This window comes from Mustela erminea, chromosome 8 (genome assembly GCF_009829155.1).
Source record: "Mustela erminea isolate mMusErm1 chromosome 8, mMusErm1.Pri, whole genome shotgun sequence".
In the NCBI taxonomy this organism is placed as follows: Eukaryota; Metazoa; Chordata; class Mammalia; order Carnivora; family Mustelidae; genus Mustela; species Mustela erminea.
In genome coordinates, this window is record NC_045621.1 from 31,856,098 (window position 1) to 31,875,929 (window position 19,832).

The 19,832-nt window shown below is 38.9% G+C and overlaps 1 protein-coding gene across 2 annotated transcripts in view; it reads right to left on the reverse strand.

The window, feature by feature from the left end:
- Positions 1–19,832, reverse strand: part of FARSB (phenylalanyl-tRNA synthetase subunit beta) — a 71,729-nt gene that overhangs the window by 33,165 nt on the left and 18,732 nt on the right. For both annotated transcript variants that reach the window (XM_032354951.1, XM_032354950.1), the window contains 7 exons: positions 18,151–18,212; positions 17,379–17,430; positions 13,098–13,159; positions 12,613–12,820; positions 12,031–12,111; positions 7,626–7,718; positions 1,618–1,735 (listed from right to left, as the gene is read on the reverse strand). In XM_032354951.1, the coding sequence (XP_032210842.1) occupies positions 1,618–1,735; positions 7,626–7,718; positions 12,031–12,111; positions 12,613–12,820; positions 13,098–13,159; positions 17,379–17,430; positions 18,151–18,212 (676 nt within the window). The remainder of the gene's footprint in view (positions 1–1,617; positions 1,736–7,625; positions 7,719–12,030; positions 12,112–12,612; positions 12,821–13,097; positions 13,160–17,378; positions 17,431–18,150; positions 18,213–19,832) is intronic.

A 19,832-nucleotide genomic window follows, 5' to 3' on the forward strand; every position in this document is an offset into this window, starting at 1 on the left:
CGTTTGGATTGCCAAGGATCAAAACCTACAATTCAAAGACATAAAATGAAAGGAAAGAAGTCAAAGTTCACAGAAAAAATTTGACATTAAAATCATAACAAATTCTTAGGTATCTGTACCAGTGGAGGATTTGAGGCACAAGAACTACAGAACTACTTACAGCTGGCACTGAAAATGTTTTCCAATTCCTGCCAGATTGACCACCCAAAGGAAATTCTACATAGACTGGTATGAAAATAAACTTTTATTCTCTAAGGATATATGCACAGAGACCAAATTCTGGCCCTAGCTCTAAGTCCAAAATTTATGCAACCTTGGGAAAATTACTACTTTTCTGTCTCAGTTCTCCTACAAATTAAATAGGGACAATATTTTTTGGTCCAATCTGCCTCAAGGAGAGAGATTAACAATCCCAAGAGAAAAGGTATATTTTTTAAAATTTTTTAAAGTACAAAGCACCACACAGATGCAAGGTGATGCTATTAATTGAAAAGAAGGCTACATAGTGGAGAGCAGATGGAATCCAGCTTTGGCTGCGAAGTTTGCTATAGAAGGTCCACATACAGTCAAGCAGGCAAGCCTATGGTATCTATTTCCTAAGACAGACTGATTTAGAGTCAATAGTTCTTGACGGCTCTGGGTAGTCAGAATAATGCCACATTATCCTCTTCAGGAATAACTAAGGAAAAGGCCTTTGCTGTTGTCGAGTGATTCAGGAGCACATACTCAGTTTTAAAATCTGGAATGAAACTCCTGTATAAACATGGTTAGGACTGGAACTGTTCCCTGGTTCTCAGGGAATAAGAGAAATACTGCCAGCAATTCAGTCATTTCATGGCCCTGCTACCAAGAAATGACCCCATATGCAGCTCCAAAAAGACTTGTGTCAGTCTAAAGACAGAAGTTTGAGTAAGACAGATATCCTTGGCAATCAGGTTTAAGTACTACCTAAATATGTTCACCAAATAACCTCGGAGTTCCATATGGTAGACCAGGCTACTCACTATACTAACAAGTCCAGCCTATTCTTGAGGCAAAAACTGGTCAAACACATTTATAATGACAAATAGCTAATGCTAAACTAGAGTGACAAGACAAAGTACCTTAAAATGATATGCACATAAATCACAAGATTTTAAAAAAATGTTTCACTGTACTTTTCAAGTTGAGGTTTTAACAGGGTTCTTCATAAATGTTAAGTTCTTTAAGATCTGCTTTCTACTAAAAGAAATAAAAGCAACCAAATATCTGAAGGTATTACTTGGATGGATTTATATCAATCAATCATGAAAAGTAAATTTATGAAACAATTAGGAAAGTTTAAACACTAGCTGGCTGTTTGATGATAAAATAGTGTTGGGTTATTTTTTAAAAACAAAAGTAGTATCTTTTATTTTTTAGATATATGTATCTTTTGGAAGTACATACTGTTTGCTGGTGAAATGGCAGGATGTCTAGGAATCACATCAAACTAACGTGGGGGAGTGCCATGTGCTGATAATTGCTGAAGGTGGGTGCTAGATTCACAGGGGTGGTTATACTGCCCACCTTTATATAGAGCTGAGATTCTCATAATAAAATGCTTTAAGTGTACAATCAAAGGTGACTTATTCTTACCTCTGCTAGAATCTTTTACTACGATGTCAGAGATTTCAAACAGTTTCAGAGGAAGGGGCATCTTCCGATTCGCAGCTATAGTCTTTAGGAGGCCAGGAAGAAGGGTAGTGCGTGCCACCTACAGGAGAAGACATGAAACTGAAATGACCAAAAAATAACCCAAACTGACTTGGTTATAAAACAAGGCCAAAAGAACTCGACAGCTTCACAGTAGTAAGACTCTTCTGGAAAATGCAATGAGTAAATGTCCAAATCATTTTTAATTATCAATTCCAAGACAAAAAACTGAAAATATCCTGGCTCCCAAACTTACAAAATAAAAAAATCATAAAGTCTGATCAAAAACTAAGAAGTATAAATACAATGCCTGTATCTAGGATTGGTTATGATCATTTTTAAAATTAAAGTTAGCTTTTAAGATTACAAATATGTAAATTTTGATATCCTGCTTTATTTTATAAAGTAACTGAAGGAGATTACAAGAAATTTAAGTATTTATTTATTTATTTATTTATTTATTTTAAAGATTTTATTTATTTATTTGACAGAGAGAAATCACAAGTAGATGGAGAGGCAGGCAGAGAGAGAGAGAGAGGGAAGCAGGCTCTCTGCTGAGCAGAGAACCCGATGCGGGACTCGATCCCAGGACTCTGAGATCATGACCTGAGCCGAAGGCAGCGGCTTAACCCACTGAGCCACCCAGGCGCCCCAAGAAATTTAAGTATTTAAATGAGATTAAATATGAGCTAATCAAATTCTTAAAAACCAAGACTAGGGAAAATGTAAATGCAATTACAGTATCACAATGAGAAAACAGAACACAAATATGTAAGCACTAAAAAAATTATGCAGCTTCTATGGACAAGCTGTAACCATAGTTTTCAGCTTAGTGGCCAAAGAAATAAAAACAAACATGCTAGTTCTAAAAATAAACAAAAAGACAAAAAACAACAACTTCCCTACTTCTATCTCAAATTTCTTACTCTAAGCTATATGATAGGTTAGCTGTCAACACCCTACTCTCAGAAGTTTTAACAGCAGTGGTAGGGCACCACCCTTAAGATCCTGGGCTCGCAGCAGACACCAGCACCACTACCCTTCACCCAGACTACTGTAGGAGCTTAAGCTGGTTTCTCTGCTTCCACTCCTGCCGCCTTATGGCCTGCTCTCCACACACAGTGATGATCTAAGGCCTACATAAGATGACACTCCCCTGCTCAAAAATCTAATAGGTTGCCATCAAATTTTGAATAAAATCATGCCCTGCATGGGGTCCTATTTGAATCTGGCCCGGGCCTCCTCTCCACACTCCATGCCTGCCGCTCCCTCTGGTTTACTGGGTTTCAGCCACACTCCCCAAGCAGTTCCATCTCAAGCGCCCATGCCTCCCTCCTTCCTCTACCACATACAGTCTTCCTCTGGGTTCACATGTGGCTGTCTGTCTGTCTTCAGGTCTCTGTTCAAAAGGTCCCCACAGAGGCCTGCCCTGACCCCCCTGGCTAAAACAGCAGCCCCTCCTAGATCCTACAGGCATAACAGTAAACCCCTATGAAGACTTGCTTGTACAATGTGTATTGAGGGAAAGAGAAAACCTTTCCGAATACATTCACTCTGCCACCTGCTGCTGGTAGTCTTCAACTCCCTGCTTTTGTAAATATCTCTTACTTTCACAACTGGAGAGCAAGTGCACAAACCACTCACAGAAATAAAAGTACAATGTTAAAAGAAAGCTTAACGTACTGGAATATAAACAAGCTACCTATGTAAATAGCTTTTCCTAGTGGGTTTTTTTTTTTTCCATTTTATAGATCAGCCTTATTTGCTTGTTTAAAAACTCACAGCAATACGAAAAATGAAACCTGAATCTAATCAAGCTTCTAGATCTACCTGCTAATTTACTAGAATGTATCTAACAAAATCCTAACTGCGCGAACTCTAAGACAAATGACCCAGTTTGTTCAATGCAGAAAGTAAAAGGAAGAGAGACAGAGAGATGGACTGGGGGGCAATCTGTAGATTAAAAGAGACATATAGATCTGTAGATCTATAAAATGGGTGGCTTAGCCATTAACCAGCTGCCTTTGGCTCAGGTCATGATCCCGGGAGTCCTGGGATTGAGCCCCGCCTCGGGCTCCTTGCTCAACAGGAAACCTGCTTCTCCCTCTCCCAGTCCTCCGCTTGCTGTATTCCCTCTCTCGCTACATCTCTCTCTCAAATAAATAAACAAATCTTTTTAAAAAAATAAGAGACATAAGAAACATTATCAACTTTGACTTGGGATTCAGATGAAGTTCATGAAAATTGTCTATTAAAAAAATTTAGACAATTAAGAAAATTTCAACAACTGAACATTTAAAAATATTAAGGAATACTATTGCTAATTTGGGGGAACATGGTAATATTCTGTTAACTTTGTTTATAAAATCTACATGTTTACTGACATTTTTCTTTTTATTCATTCTCTAACATATCTAGTTAGAAAACAGCCCCAAATTAAGAATTAACCAAGAGAAAGAATAAACAATAAACTGGGTTACTAGCCCAGAAACAACTTTATATTTAAACAAACAGAACTCTGTTAGCTACGTTAGTAATGGGAGGACCTATGTACTGGTAAAGCAGGAGTAAAATATAGAATCTGTCCAGTCTAAAAGATGGACTCATTTAATGTGTTTTATGCAGAAATACAGATTCTGAAAGTGTGCTAATCCACAGCTATTTATAGTGTTATTTAATGTGTTTGTAATTTTCCTTCTACTTATTAAAGTAGAGAAAGCAGGATATAAACCCTACAGAACATTACCACATCTTAAGAAATCTATCAAGCTTGATAAATGAAACTGGGAGGAAAAGGAAAATTTGGAATAAAAGCAAATAAAAATCCAGTAAGATTTACTGAAAAGTTCCTCTACCCAAACGAATTTGAGTGTCTCTCACTGAAAAGAACAGGGCATCTTTTAAGAGCAGTAGGAAAGTGAGTGGACCTTCTCACAATCCTTCCAAATGGCGTAAGAATTTAAAGTTCTTACACTGAATACAGAGAAACAATTTGTGTACTTGATTATTACTAACAGTTCTTTAAATAGCAAGCGAGCCCTAATCTACCATTTTAGTGGTACATTTTAAATCTAACTTAAAAAAAATCCAAATTTTAACATTTTTAGATCTTTAAAAATTTTTAGAACTTGAGATCCCCTCCCCTACTTTCAGAGATATGAAAATCAAGATTCACAGAAGCATACAGATCAAAACCACAATGAGATACCACCTCATACCAGTCAGAATGGCTAAAATCAACAAGTCAGGAAATGACAGATGCTGGCGAGGATATGGAGAAAGGGGAACCCTCCTTCACTGTTGGTGGGAATGCATGCTGGGGCAACCATTCTGGAAAACAGCATGGAGGTTCCTCAAAATGTTGAAAATAGAGCTACCTTACGACCTAGCAATTGCACTCCTGGGTGTTTACCCTAAAGATATAAACGTAGTGATCCGAAGGGGCACGTGCACCTGAATGTTTATAGCAGCAATGTCCACAATAGCCAAACTGTGGAAAAAACCTAGATGTCCATCAACAGATGAATGGATAAAGAATATGTGGTGTATATATACAATGGAATACTATGCAGCCATCAAAAGAAATGAAATCTTGCCATTTGCGACAACGTGGATGGAACTAGAGGGTATTATGCTTAGAGAAATAAGTCAATCGAATAAAGACAATTATCATATGCTCTCCCTGATATGAGGAAGAGGAGATGCAACATGGGGGGTTTGGGGGGTAGGAAAAGAATAAATGAAACAAGATGGGATTGGGAGGGAGACAAACCGTAAGAGACTCTAAATGTCACAAAACAAACTGAGGGTGGCGGGGGAGGGGGTTAGGGAGAGGGTGGTGGGGTTATGGACATTGGGGAGGGTATGTGATATGGTGAGTGCTGTGAAGTATGTAAACCTGGCGATTCACAGACCTGTACCCCTGGGGCTAATAATAAATTACATGTTTATAAAAAAATTTAAAAATTAAAAAAAAGGTTCACAGAAGCTAACTCAAGTCACAAATGTTCACATATTATAAAGCATTAATTTTTTTTTAGAAGACTTTATTTATTTGACAGACAGAGATCACAAGTAGGCAGAGAGGCAGGCGGGGGGCGGGGGGGGGGGAATAGGCTCCCCGCTGAGCAGAGAGGCCGATGTGGGGATCAATCCCAGGACTAAGATCATGACCTGAGCCGAAGGCAGAGGCTTAACCCTCAGAGCCAGCCAGGCGCCCCAAGCATTAATTTTCTTGAAAGCATTTCCTCCCAATTCTAAGATTCCCCCTGATTCTAAGCGAGGGTTAAAGAAAATCATGAAGAACTGCATGTGCAAGAAAAACAGAACAAGAGCTGACCAGTAAGAAAGAGATGGTCTAAGTTATTAATAAAGATATAGGGGTGTGTGGGTGGGAAACAGTGGTTTAAATACTCTGCCTTTGGCTCCGGTCATGATCCCAGGGTCCCGGGATTGAGCCCTGCATCAGGCTCTCTGCTCAGTGGGGAGCCTACTCCCCCCACCACCCACCTGCCTCTCTACCTACTTGTGATCTTTGTCAAATTAATAAATAAAAATTTTTTTAAAAAAGATATTATAGGGGCGCCTGGGTGGCTCAGTGGATTAAGCCGCTGCCTTCGGCTCAGGTCATGATCTCAGTGTCCTGGGATCGAGCCCCGCATCGGGCTCTTTGCTCAGCGGGAGCCTGCTTCTCTCTCTCTCTCTGCCTGACTCTCTGCCTACTTGTGATTTCTCTCTCTGTCAAATAAATAAATAAATAAATAATTTTTAAAAAATAAAATAAAATAAAATAAAAAAGATATTATAAACTATAAAAACAACATTTGGAAGTAATTTCCTATTCTAATAATGTAAATCACTTAACATTTTCTAAGACAGTATTCTCTCCCTTTTTTTTTAAAGATTTTATTTATTGGGAGCCTGCTTCTCCCTCTGTCTCTGCCTGCCATTCTGTCTGCCTGTGCTCGCTCTCTTCCCCTCTCTCTCTCTGATAAATAAATAAAATTAAAAAAAAAAAAAGATTTTATTTATTTACTTGACAGAGAGAGAGATAGCTAGAGAGGGAACACAAGCAGGGGGAGTGGGAGTGGAGAAGCAGGTTTGCCGTTGAGCAGGGAGTCTGACAGGGCTCCATCCCAGGACCCCGGAAGGCAGACGTTTAACGACTGAGCCACCCAAGGCACGCCCTAAGACAGTATTCTCACTGAAATATCCCTGCACCCTATGTGAAACTGTCACTGAACTATAGGATTACCATGAAAAAAATGGAGGCAGTGCAGTCAAGAACTGGTGTTAACTACTACTTTTAAAGTAATGACTTAATGGAGGTACTAGGAACAGTTGCTAACTCATTTATTACAAAATGGGTAGAAAAGATGAAATCTGAAAACAGTATTACAGTCAATTGATTTTAAGTGAATGAAATGGAAAGTTTAGACAAGACTAGGCAAGCAAAGCAAACAAAATACAACTGTAGGCCAATCAAGAAAAGACTAAAAAGTGTTAAGAATTCGTCAACAAGAGGCACCTGGATGGTGCAGTCAGTTAAACATCTGACCCCCGGTTTCCGCTCAAGTCATGACTCTGGGATTCTGGGATCGAGCCCCAGTCAGGCTCCCTGCTCAGCAGGGAGTGTGCTTGTCCCTCTGACTTTGCCCCTGCCCCAATTCTTGTTCTTTCTCGCTTGCACACACATGCTCACTAGTATAAAATCTTTTTTTAAAAATTTTAAAAATTAAAAAAAATTTTTTTAAACTCTCTGCCCCTTTCCCACATGCTCTAATAAATCTTAAAGATCTTAAAAAAAAATTCATCAGCACTTATGTAAGAACCAACCATAATCTTATCTAAGAAGAGATTTTTAACAAGTTCTAAGATTTTGTCACCTTAAGTATAACTTATGTACTGCCTCTCAGTATTTACCCAAATTCTTACCTATTTAAAATTCTCACCTGAAATTCAGCTGTTTTGGGATTACTTATGTGGACTGCCTTTGTTGCAGAGATGTCCAAACCAAGCTTATCAGCAATATCTTCTTGGGAACACTAAAAAGTATATGCAAAATAAAGAAAAACAATGACTAAATTTAATATACAACGTATTTAATGCTGTAAGTCAACTTATAGTCTCATAGCAATGTAGGTTCTCTATATAAAGAGGTTAAAAATAACAACTATACCAACTAATTAGGGCCACAGCAAATACAATTTAACATTAACAGTTAGTTCTCTTACAAGTTCTATCTGTGATACAGAGCAAAGTTTTTCCCATGTTGATGGTGGTATAACTGTATTTGGGCCCTTCCTAAGCTAGTCTCCCATTCACCTTACCAGTCTAGTTCCTTACAGTTAACTATCCATTCCCTGATTCTTACACTCTTCCTTACGTTCACCAGAAATATCTCAGGGTGCCTGGGTGGCTCAATGGGTTAAGCATCTCAGTTCAGCACAGGTCACTATCCTACGGTCCTAGGATCAGGCCCTGCGTTGGGCTCTCTGCTCAGCAGGAGTCTGCTTCTCCCTCTCCCTGCCACTCTTCCTGTGTCAAATAAATAAAAATCTTTTTTCTTTTTTTTAATTTAAAGATTTTGAGAAACAGAGTGAGAGAGAGTATGAGCAGGGGGAGAGAGGGAGAAGTAGACTTCCCGCTGAGCAGGGAGCCAGGTGCAGGATTCCATCCCAGGACCCTGGGATCATGACCTGAGTCAAAGGCAGACGCGTAACTGACTGAGCCACCCAGGCGCCCCAGAGAAAATCTGGGAGGGGAGGAGGGGAGGAAGGACGGAATAGCCTCTCCTCCCTACCTGCTCTCATCCCCCAAGGCTCTACCTTAAATGACAGCTCTATACTTCCATAAAAATATTCCTAATGACTTCTGTCAATTCACTCTCCCCACCCTGGTGTTCCTATGGCATTGTAATCCCTGCTAAGTCCATACTGACTTGTGGTAGAACAGTAAGAATAAGAGCAGAACTCAAGTGGCCTGAATTCTGCCCAATATTCTTTCTACCTGACCATTTAATTTCTGTGCATAGGTGCTTGATAAAGCTCTGAGCAGTAAACTCCTAAGCACTCTAGCTCTGAAAAGAAAAAAATACCTGTTGCACTCACAACTAGGATGACTGACAGAAGTTATGAAAATAAAACTATTAGATGCATCACATCTAATAAATGATTAACAAAGTAATGCAAATAAAGTGCCTGCCAGAAACTAAGTGCTCAAGAAAATATTAACAATGGTGATTAATAAATACTAAGAATTATCACATATATTAATGCTAACTGTTGCAAAGGAGTTAAAACAAAATGAAAACTGATGGGGCACCTGGGTGGCTAAGTGGGTTAAAGCTTCTGCTTTCAGCTCAGGTCATGATCCCAGAGTCCTGGGATTGAGCCCCATGTCAGGCTCCTCTGCTCAGTAGGGAGCCTGCTTCCCCCCCCCCCCACCCTCTCTGCCTACTTGCGAGCTCTCTGTCAAATAAATAAATAAAATCTTAAAAAAAAAAATTAAAACTGATGTACCATCAGATTAGTGAAAAATTTTCCAACATTAGGTCACGTTGCCTACTGCACTATTTTACAAAGTGGACTTCGAGGACTAGTCTGCATTTCTTAGAGAAGCACACACATACACGGGTTTAGATTTTAGGTCAATGCCAGTTCTAATGATTCCTGCCATGCTTTCTTGGGAAGGATACTAAAGTCACATCCAGACAGAGAACAAAAGGGCTCCCTGATCTGCCACGGCTGTAGAGGCGGAGAATGGTAGCAGGCACGCTGGACATAACCAGATTTTTCTCCTCAGAATGAGGAGTTTTTTAACATGATATAATGTGATTAATTAGGAAATGCAATTTCAATGATGCAATCAACTCTCAAATAGAAGTAGTACTGTGTGTGTAGAAGAAAGGTTGTTCCACAAACACAGGGCAGTGGAGGTATCTGAGTGGCTTTGTACTTCATCATGACAATAAAAGGGACAGATATTAGAAGCAGTTCGAAATCAAGGGAACCTTAAGTGGCAGTAGCTAGTAAAAAATATAAATTTTTTTTTAGTGTTAATATGTTTAAAGTATTAGAAAAATATAGTAAGTATTTTACTTACTATAAGAAAAGTATAGTAAGTATTCACTGATTTTTATGAATATTCTTGTAGTAAGGCTAGTTAATATGTTTAAAGTATTAGAAAAATATAGTATTTTACTTACTATAAGAAAAGTATAGTAAGTATTCACTGATTTTTATGAATATTCTTGTAGTAAGGCTAAAGTAGATACTTAGTTTTTAAAATGAATTAATTTAGGGGTGTCTGGGTGACTCAGTGGGTTAAGGCCTCCGCCTTCAGCTCAGGTCATGGTCCCAGGATCCTGGGATGGAGCACCACATTGGGCTCTCTGCTCAGCGGGGAGCCTGCTTCCCTTCCTCTCTCTCTCTGCCTGCTGTTCTGCCTACTTGTGATCTCTCTGTCAAATAAATAAATAAAATATTTTTTTAAAAAAAGTGAGTTAATTTAAAATATTACAACTAGTAAGCAGACAGATAAAAATCATAATGATGAAAACAATTACTTGCGTTTGGAAAAATCAAGGGCTGGGTTTTAGAAAAGACTGTTTCATTGAAAACTAGATATAAGGCACAGAGATACTTAGGTTTGCTAATTATGTCACATAAATACCTCTGACATTGAAACTCCTGTAAGAAAACTGTCATTGCGTATCTGAAGCTCTAACACCTCATTCCTTTCCCCCGCCCAGTGACAATGTGTGTTGAACTGACGGAACAGCTGAACAGACTGTTTCTGGCATCCCTAGGGGACAGTATAATCACGGGCCCGAGGTGCACATAGGCCTGGGCTGGAATCCTGCCCCACAGCTGACTGGCTGTATGGAATGGGACAAGTTACCTCAATTACCTGCTGTGTAAGACAGAAACACCTACTTCAGAGCACTGCACAGAGAGGGAATCAAAAGCAAAAAGGCCTGGACACAGGATAAACCCCCTGTAGAGCAGCCCTGGTCAGGCAGAGTATGCACTCCCCTGAGACACATGGGGCTACCCACAGTTACAGGCTTAAAACTCACTACACTTCTATAAAAGGGCAGGGAAATACACAGGCCAAAGTCTGAACCACAGTTACTTCTGGGGAGGAAAACAGGGTTGGAATCTGAGGGGAAACAGAGCGGAACAGTCATGGTTCACTCTACATGGTTCTTTCTGTATAGGTTGAATCTTTTCAGATCAATCCTATGTCACTTAATTTTTAAAAACGAAACATATTCTCAATGCTTTTTTTTTGTATTTCATTGATGTTCAAGACTGTATAAGTATATGCATAGATGAATGACCTATACTATAAACTGAGCATACACAGGCCGAGAACAGAAAAGCACTGCTCTAAAAGCCAAAAGGCTAGGATTCTGGTCCTGGTTCTCCTGCTGTCTGTGTACACTTCATTAGGTACTTATCCTGTTGACTTCAGGCTTCTTCACTCCTACAGTGCCTGGCATACAACAGATGCTCTGTAAATGCGGAATAAAGGACTCCTGAGTCAAAAAAAAAAAGGACAATGCTGAGCTAGAAAATCTGTAAGGTTCCTTCTGAGGTTAGCATCCTGTGAATGACAAATGCTCAATAACAGGAGAGAGGCTCCTCTCCTTTCCGATGACCCTCTCCCTGTCTTTCTGGAGTTGAGCTGGGGGTTGAAAATGAAGTCATTTTGTTTTTGTGTGGTTTTGGTTTTCACCTTCCATCATTAACCTGACACCTACTTGAAGACTCCAGAACTACACAGTGTAGGCACCACACAAATGCTCAGCAAGGCAAGAGGAAACTATAAACGGCACAGACTTTTTATTCTTTTCAAATGGTCAGTCTGGTGGGGGAAGGGCATTTCCTTCAATTTTGTAATAAAATTCATTTCCTAATTCAGGCCTTTTATGTCAGCTTTCCAACGCAAAGCAAACGATGTGAACACGTTCAAAGAAAAAGTTTAATGTGGAACAGTCCGCAAATCCTTAACTAGGGCGGCATCTAGTGGGCATAGATCAACCAAATTAAGACTAAACATTCCAACTTAATCAATTTGATTATGAAATTTGTTGTAAATTCAACCCTCAACACTTCCATAAAAGTAAAAAATACACTGTTATGTGTCATTTAAGACTTTTGTCCTTCAAGATTTTCTGTGACTGAAAAAAAAACTTTTTACTGGACTATACAATCTTAAGTAAAAAAAAGGTTATTCTTCTAGAACTTGGAAATTTTAGCAGTCTAGATTTTATAAATTCATGTAAGGAATCAGAGTACTTCAGAGATTCAGTGTCAACAATCAGCTGCAGAGACCGCACATGAAACATACCAGGGCAAAGGTAAGTGCTTCCGTGAATCCAGCAGCTGCCATATCATGTCTTAGGAGTTCTGTGAGCTTATTAAGAGGAAACTGAAAAAAAAAAAAAAAAAGATAGTTAACTTTACTCCACTTCAGTAAAATTTCCTACTAGAAAAGGTTTATACAGAACAGGTCATTAAAGGGCAAACCCCCCTTCCATCCTTACTAATACTGCTAGTACCACCACTTCGCCACCCGCTCCCGTGCACTGCCTCACTACCCCAATACTCCTACACACATGCACTAACCCTCCACTTCATCTCTCCCACAACGAACTTCTGCCTACAGGCCAGGCTGAAAAATGAATCTCCCCGTTCAAGAGTCAGAAGAGCTCCAAACTCAAAACCTGTCTTTCTTCAAATACTAGTCAACACAGGTTTTAAACTTACTCTAATCCACTGGGCATCTGTTTTGTATCCCCCAAATGCTTCTCATAGCACAGCATGTCCAAATACTACTTAATTCCTATGTGCTGTTTTTCTCGAAGCCTTCCTGGCATTCAATAATCAGTTTCTAACAACAAGGAGTATTTATTTAAGGGTACAATCTTACTTGATTAGCTATGGTGTAGGTTTTTGGAAGCATCATCTGAATGTTGTTATATCCATAGGCAATAGCTGCATCTTCTACAATATCACATGCATGGATAACGTCAGCTCTGGTCGGAGGGATTTCGATCTCAATCTGATTCCCATCACCTATTACTTCTGACTTTAAATACATCCTGGTTAGAAGCTTGGCAATATTTTCTGGAGTTTCTCTGAAATAGGAATGTACATTCCATAAACGTCACTGGATTACTTAAAATCCGCTCATATTTTGTTTTTAAAATATTCTATTATCTGAAATATCACCTTCCTTTCGGAATTCCATGAGACACCAGACAGCCTAACAGACGATTTATTATCATTTACTCACTCTGAAAAGATACCAAAACCCTCTCTAAGCATAAGCATTCTTTCAGGAAAAATTAAAGTCTTGTGGGTACTTCATTCTTGAATTCTCTCCAACAGTAAACAAATGTTTTCAAAGCATACCTGATTCCAACTTTTTTGTTAATTAGATCAGCTCTCACTATCTCCTTTCGGTAAGCCAGTTCCTTTAAAGAGAAAAAGTTTGAGAAGCTTAAGTGAGTCCCTGTCAGCTACAGCGTTAGGCTCTAACTTTACCTCCTCTCGTTCTGGCAGTTTCACTGCCCTCCCAAAAAACAGTTGTTAAAGAGAGACACTGAAAATAAATGTAAAGTTTCAAAACATTACGGAGCAGTAAATCTGCTACAACAGGCTCATAACTGGGGTGCCTGGGTGGCTCCGTGCGTTAAGCCTCTGCCTTTGGCTCAGGTCATGATCTCAGGGTTCTGGGATCGAGCCCCACATCGGGCTCTCTGCTCGGCAGGGAGCCTGCTTCCTTCTCTCTGCCTGCCTCTCTCCCTACTTGTGATCTCTGTCTGTCAAATAAATAAATAAAATCTTTAAAAAAAAAAAAAACAGGCTCATAACTGAACATTCTACTTGCTAGACAACTGGAACTGCTCAGAATAGAAAATGTCCAACACTTTTCTCTCAGATGGCCAATCACCATTCTCTGCAGTAAAAGCCTGGTGCATTACATCATTTCTAAGATGCTTATAAATCCTAGGATTTGCAGTCTCCTCGCAAGCAAGCAGGTATTTATGACCAAGAAAGAAAAATTCAAATATCAGCATTCAAATATCTCCATGTACTATCAACTATCACCATTATACTAAGCCCAAGTATTAAGAAGAAATTCCTTTCTTGTCATTTATCCAGGTGGGGGGAACACCACCAGGCCCCCAGGCCGTCCTAGCTATCATCAATCTGCTCCAGGAGATGGCAGGACTGGAAGCATCTCATATATTGGTACTCTCCTTCAAACAGTATATAGCTTTACCATGTTAGGTAGGAACAAACATGTAAAAAACCCAGGCTTTTGAGCACCTTTGCAAACATATCTATGAATGTTTCTTATCATTATATTACTCTCAAAGGTATATTTACCACTGGCAAAAAGGCTATAAATCAAAAAATCTGACTGGACTCAAGTAAGTACAGACCAGAGCCTTGCCATTCAAAATGCAACTCTCAGGCAGAAGTATCATCATCACCCAAGTACCTCTTAGAAATGCAGGCTCTAGGCAGGGCCTCTAGAGCTGGCAGCAGTGACACTGGACTTACTGAATCTGGAACTAAAGGTTATTAAGATCCTGAGGCCATGTGACTACACATTAGGGTTCAGGAAGTGCAAAACTAGCTAGTGAAAAAAAAGCTAACGATTGCAACAGAAACAAACCTTTACTGAGCAGTTAACCGTGAAAAAAACACTTTCAAGATAATCTTAACCCTCATAACAAATACTATTAGATTCCTTATCAGTGAAGTGAGAACTGTAGTAGATGAGTAACTATTCTCAAGTCCCAGCAATGATAAACTGCTGGGCCCTAGTGCTTACAAAAATGCTTGTCAGATAATAAACACTCCATATGCAGTTAAAGAGTAAATGCAAAAAGTAACAAATGAACAAATTAATGAGTTAACAAGTTCAGGCAGCCTAATTTCGAAGCTCACACCATTAACCATTCCTCTCTGAGTACCTTCCACTTCTCTCATCTGGTCCTCTTATTCCAAAGTCCATTCTTCTATATGAAATAACAGAAGACTAGAAAAGAACTATCAAAGTACTTAGAAAAATAAACTATTTCATGTGAGGAAGAATAAGTTCCTCAGAGGATCATTCTCTTCTGGGAGACAACCTGAGAAGAGCTGTTCTAATCCACATTCAGAAGAAAACAGATTAACAAATAACAACACTGACACAATACTCCTTTTCAGAAATCCCACCATTTCAAATTTATGAAAGCTCTTTATAATGCAAACGATTTCAAGGAATTATCTACATGAGAAAAGTGAACCAAACTTTTTCCTCCCCAAAGTAAATATTTCACTTCTATTAATAGTTAGTTGACAATTCTTCATATTAAAAAGAAAAAAACTTTTCTCAAATCAGACATCATTTTAAAATAGACTAAAAAGCTATCTCTGGCTAATCCCAACTACTACTGTGGTATAGATGACCGCCTTCTTCCCTTCCCTGCTGCACCCAAGGCCTTAAAATGAGGTACCTCAGGTCCTCGAGCTGGGAAATGGGAGTCTATTTCATCCTTCTTTGAATCTAGCAAAGTGACTGACTGAGGCCAACAGGACACCATGCTTAAAAATACTTAAGCACTGGACTTGCTCTTGTGCTGTTGGGAATCCTGCAACCACCACCATGTAACAAAGACCAAGCTAGCCTGCTGGATGATGACAGACACCTAACCTGGTAACTCTAAGGGTAAGCAGACTTGTGAGTGAGGCTGTCTATCCCAGGTCACCTAGATGCTAGTTTACCAACTGGCTGATTACACAGAAGCAAGCCCAAGAAAGGTTAGCCAAGCCACTCAACCAGAACTACCCACCTGACCCACAGAATCATGATAAGCAAATCAGTGTTGTTTTAAGTCACTAAGTCTTGGGGTATCTAGTCTATTATGTAACAAAAACTAACAACCACTACAAATTTTTTTCAAACGGAGACTGCCTATAATTTCAATTAAGTTTTCTACAGCTATACACTTGTTTTGAATTATAATCAATATTCTAGAATAAAGTATGACACTAAATGCTCATGTTTTCAGGAAGGGAAAGGTTTTGATCTTGGCAGGTTTTATCTACTTTAAATACTATTTAAAAGAGTAGAAATAGGGGGCGCCTGGGTGGCTCAGTGTTGGTTAAAGCCTCTGCCTTTGGCTCAGGTCGTGATCCCAGGGTGCTGGGATCGAGCCCCACATTGGGCTCTCTGCTCAGCAGGGAGCCTGCTTCCCCCTCTCTCTCTGCCTGCCTCTCTGCCTACTTGTGATCTCTGTCTGTCAAATAAATAAAAAAATCTTAAAAAAAAAAAAAAAAAAAAGAATAGAAACTATTCCAGGCTATGATTCACTTCTTAAGCAATAGAGGAACAGTGAAAAAAATCCAAAGAGCTAAACAAATGACCTAACTTCATTTGCAAATAAATGATTAACACAGTCATATGCTGGAACAGCTATCTTTATATTAATAAAATCATGGGGGAAGAAAAAATTTATATTAATAAAATCATCTTAGGGGAAGAAAAAAATGCTTAATTGTTTAAGCAATTAAAAAATGCTGTTTTTCTTGGGTTTTTTTGTTTGTTGGTTGGTTTTTAACCAAGATTCCACGTCTTGACAATAATTCTGCTTACTACTTAGTCCTGTTAATATATCTGGAATCATTAGTTACAGTAATGGCTCTTCAGTGACTGTTAATTCAAGTGAGAACAGACTAATTAGGTTGGGAGGGCTGAGTAATCTAAAAAGGGGGAAGACTAAATTACCCAGTAAACAAATTAATAGGAGAATAAATCAGAACCTGCACCCCAGTGTTTACAGCAGCAATGTCCACAATAGCCAAACTATGGAAAGAGATGTCCACAGATGTCCATCAACAGATGGGTAAAGATGTGATCACACACACGCACACGTGTGCACATGCACACACACACACACAAAATGGAATACTACTCAGCCATCAAAAAATGAAACCCTGCCATTTGCAACAACGTGGATGGAACTAGAGGGTATTATGCTAAGCGCAGTAAGTCAGAGAAAGACACTTATCATCTCACTCATATGGAACTGAAGAAGCAAAACAAAGGATCATAGGGGAACGGAAGGAAAAACAAAACAAGACAAAAATCAGAGAAGGAGACAAACCACAGGAGACTCTTAACCACAGGAAACGAACTGAGGGTTGCTGGAGGGGTGGGGGTGGGGGCATGCGATAACTAGGTGATGGACTTTAAGGAGGGCACATGATGTAATGAGAACTGGGTGTTATTTAAGACTGATTAATCACTGAACTCTACCTCTGAAACTAATAATATACTCTGTGTTAACTAACTGAATTTAAGTTTTAAAAAATAAAATAAAAAGAGTAAGTCAGAGGAATTACGGCTATATAATAAAGTGGTATAATGGAGCACACTGGAGCTGAAGCCAGACTATCACCTAGCTCTACCACTAAAAGTAACAGGCAAGCTATTTAACATCTCAAGGTCTCTATCTCCATCTATGAAAAGGCCAAATAGCACCCACCTTCATAGGGTTACGATGAGGATTAAATCCAGGTAATGCACATATTATCCCTGGCATGTGGGTGGATGGAGGGACAGACATACAACGAGCACTCTATAGCCATTATTATTACTAGTATTATCATCAAATCCACTTCTTAAATACTTACTGGAAAGGTATAGGATTTTCCATTAGGAAAAACGACCTCAGCAGCTTCAACCCTTTAAAAAAAAAAAAAAAAAGGCCAGAAATATTAAAAACAAAAAGGGCCATAAATTCTAGAAATGTGTATGGTTAACAAGTCTCTCACTTATTATACAACAGTAACCTCAACACAATCAATATACGCACGTTCCAACACTGCTGCCTGGATTAATCCTCCTAAACACAACCCCACCCTTCTGTTCCATTCCCTGTGGCTCCCACATCTCTTCAGACAGCACGCATCTCATGTTTACTTCTCAGTGTGACAAAACATGCATCCTCTATTACTCCTTGACAGTATGGATATACACATTCCAGGCTCTACCAGGGTGCTGTGTTACACCATGAAAGCTAAGCAACCAGTAATAGGCAAATCAATTTAAAAAACGGACCCTGCCACACAATTTCAGTCCTGCACTCTGCAGTAATACTGCTATTTTGAATTATAATTAACATTCTATAATAAACTATGATGCCAGTACACAGCAAGGACCATTTAGTGAAATCTTTTAGTGAAATCTTTAATTAATTTAATAAAAAAATAAGCTTTGGAAAAAATACAGTAATCCTATTGATTTTAAACAGTTATGCATAGGTCTAAGCCCCATTCCCCCACCCCCGGCAAAGAGAGGATAAGTTCTAGTCACAGGAGCCACATTTTTCATCTTTATATTCACTATAAGGCCCTAGTGCTTTGCCTTCGGAACAACAGGCTTCAATAAAGTTGTCAAACTTACGTAAATTGATTCTCACAATATTCACTGAACATGGTGACAATAACATCAAGAACTATTTTTGCCTGCAAAAAAAAAAAAAGAGACACAAATATTTTAATCTAAAAATACACTCTCTTCACTCAGATGGAAAATTTAGCCCTCAAACATCTAAAAATGAAACATATATACACATTCTAAAAAAGGAGTGGAATAAAAATTTATGGGCTAAAGTAGCCCAGCCTTATCTTCAGGTGGTCTGCATTTATTCGGTTCCCTGAGAATTAACAATCCATGACTGAAACAAATCATTTACTTCCCCTGGCCCTCTCCCTTGGTTTCAAGAGAGACAAATAGCTGACTATGGGAGTAGACCTTATCAATCTCCTAGATCTCTACAGCCAGTTGCGGGACTCCTGGCTCAGGCACTTACTAATAATCTGACGTTGGGCAAGTTACTTACATCTTTGTACTTTAGCATCTTCATCTGTTAAGTAGAGATTATAAACATTTCTATATCCCATTTGGTTATTATGAGATTTAAATGTCTTAATATATGAGCAATGCCTAGCAAAACTGTAAGGACTGTACAGATTTGTTCAAGTTTTTAATTGGAAACATATTCTTGGGAAAAAACACAATAACCTTAGCAGGATATATATAGGGTTTGCTTTTATATATACATCACTGTTTAAATATAAGCTTCAGGAAAGGTATCTAAGGTCAAGGTATGAATTTTTTAAAAATTTGTAAATAGTATATGCTATATTATTCTAGTATATCTAAAGGCAAGTATGGCCCATAAAAGTTGTAAATGAGGGACGCCTGGGTGGCTCAGTTGGTTGAGCGGCTGCCTTCGGCTCGGGTCATGATCCCGGCGTCCTGGGATCGAGTCCCGCATCGGGATCCTTGCTCCGCGGGGAGCCTGCTTCACCCTCTGACTCTGTCTTCCACTCTGTCTGCCTGTGCTCACTCTCGCTCGCTCTCTCTCCGACAAATAAATAAATAAAATCTTAAAAAAAAGTTGTAAATGAAATACCTTACAATGGTGTCCAATCCTGTAAGATGTACTGAATGCCATTTATGGCCCTATTTCTACAGGCCAACCTTCTTCTGCCATTCAAGCTTACCTGACTAATTTGCTTAATTGCCACATTACCCTATGCCTTAAAATGTATAAAGAAATCTTATGCCATTAAAAAAAAAAAAAAAAGCTCATAGCAATACAATCCAATAGAGGTAGTTACTAAATGTGAGGGAACCAGTATTCTACATATTCTAGGTATCACCGTTACACAAACCCTTTATCAATTTGCCAAACAACACTTATTTATAAACCGCTTCATTTTTAAACTTTTATTACCAAGAACACAAAGGTACCAAATTTCTCAGCATTTAAATTAAGCCAACTAAGATAAACAATGGATAAAACACTTATTCCATTCTCAGTTTTACAGTTAGGTATATGGCGAATTCTCCCACTAGAATGAGCTCCTTCAAGTCAAGAAACATGAAACTCATTAAATGCACAGCACTGGAAAGACAGAAGTGCCCGTTAAAGATTTGTTGATTAAACGAACACACCATAACCAAAGTATAGAATATCTGTATCTTTCTAATTTTCTAAATTTCTGAAATATGTTCCCACCTACAAAACACTTTAAAATTCAGCCATCTAGTCTTGGCCCACAACTAAAATGTCCTGT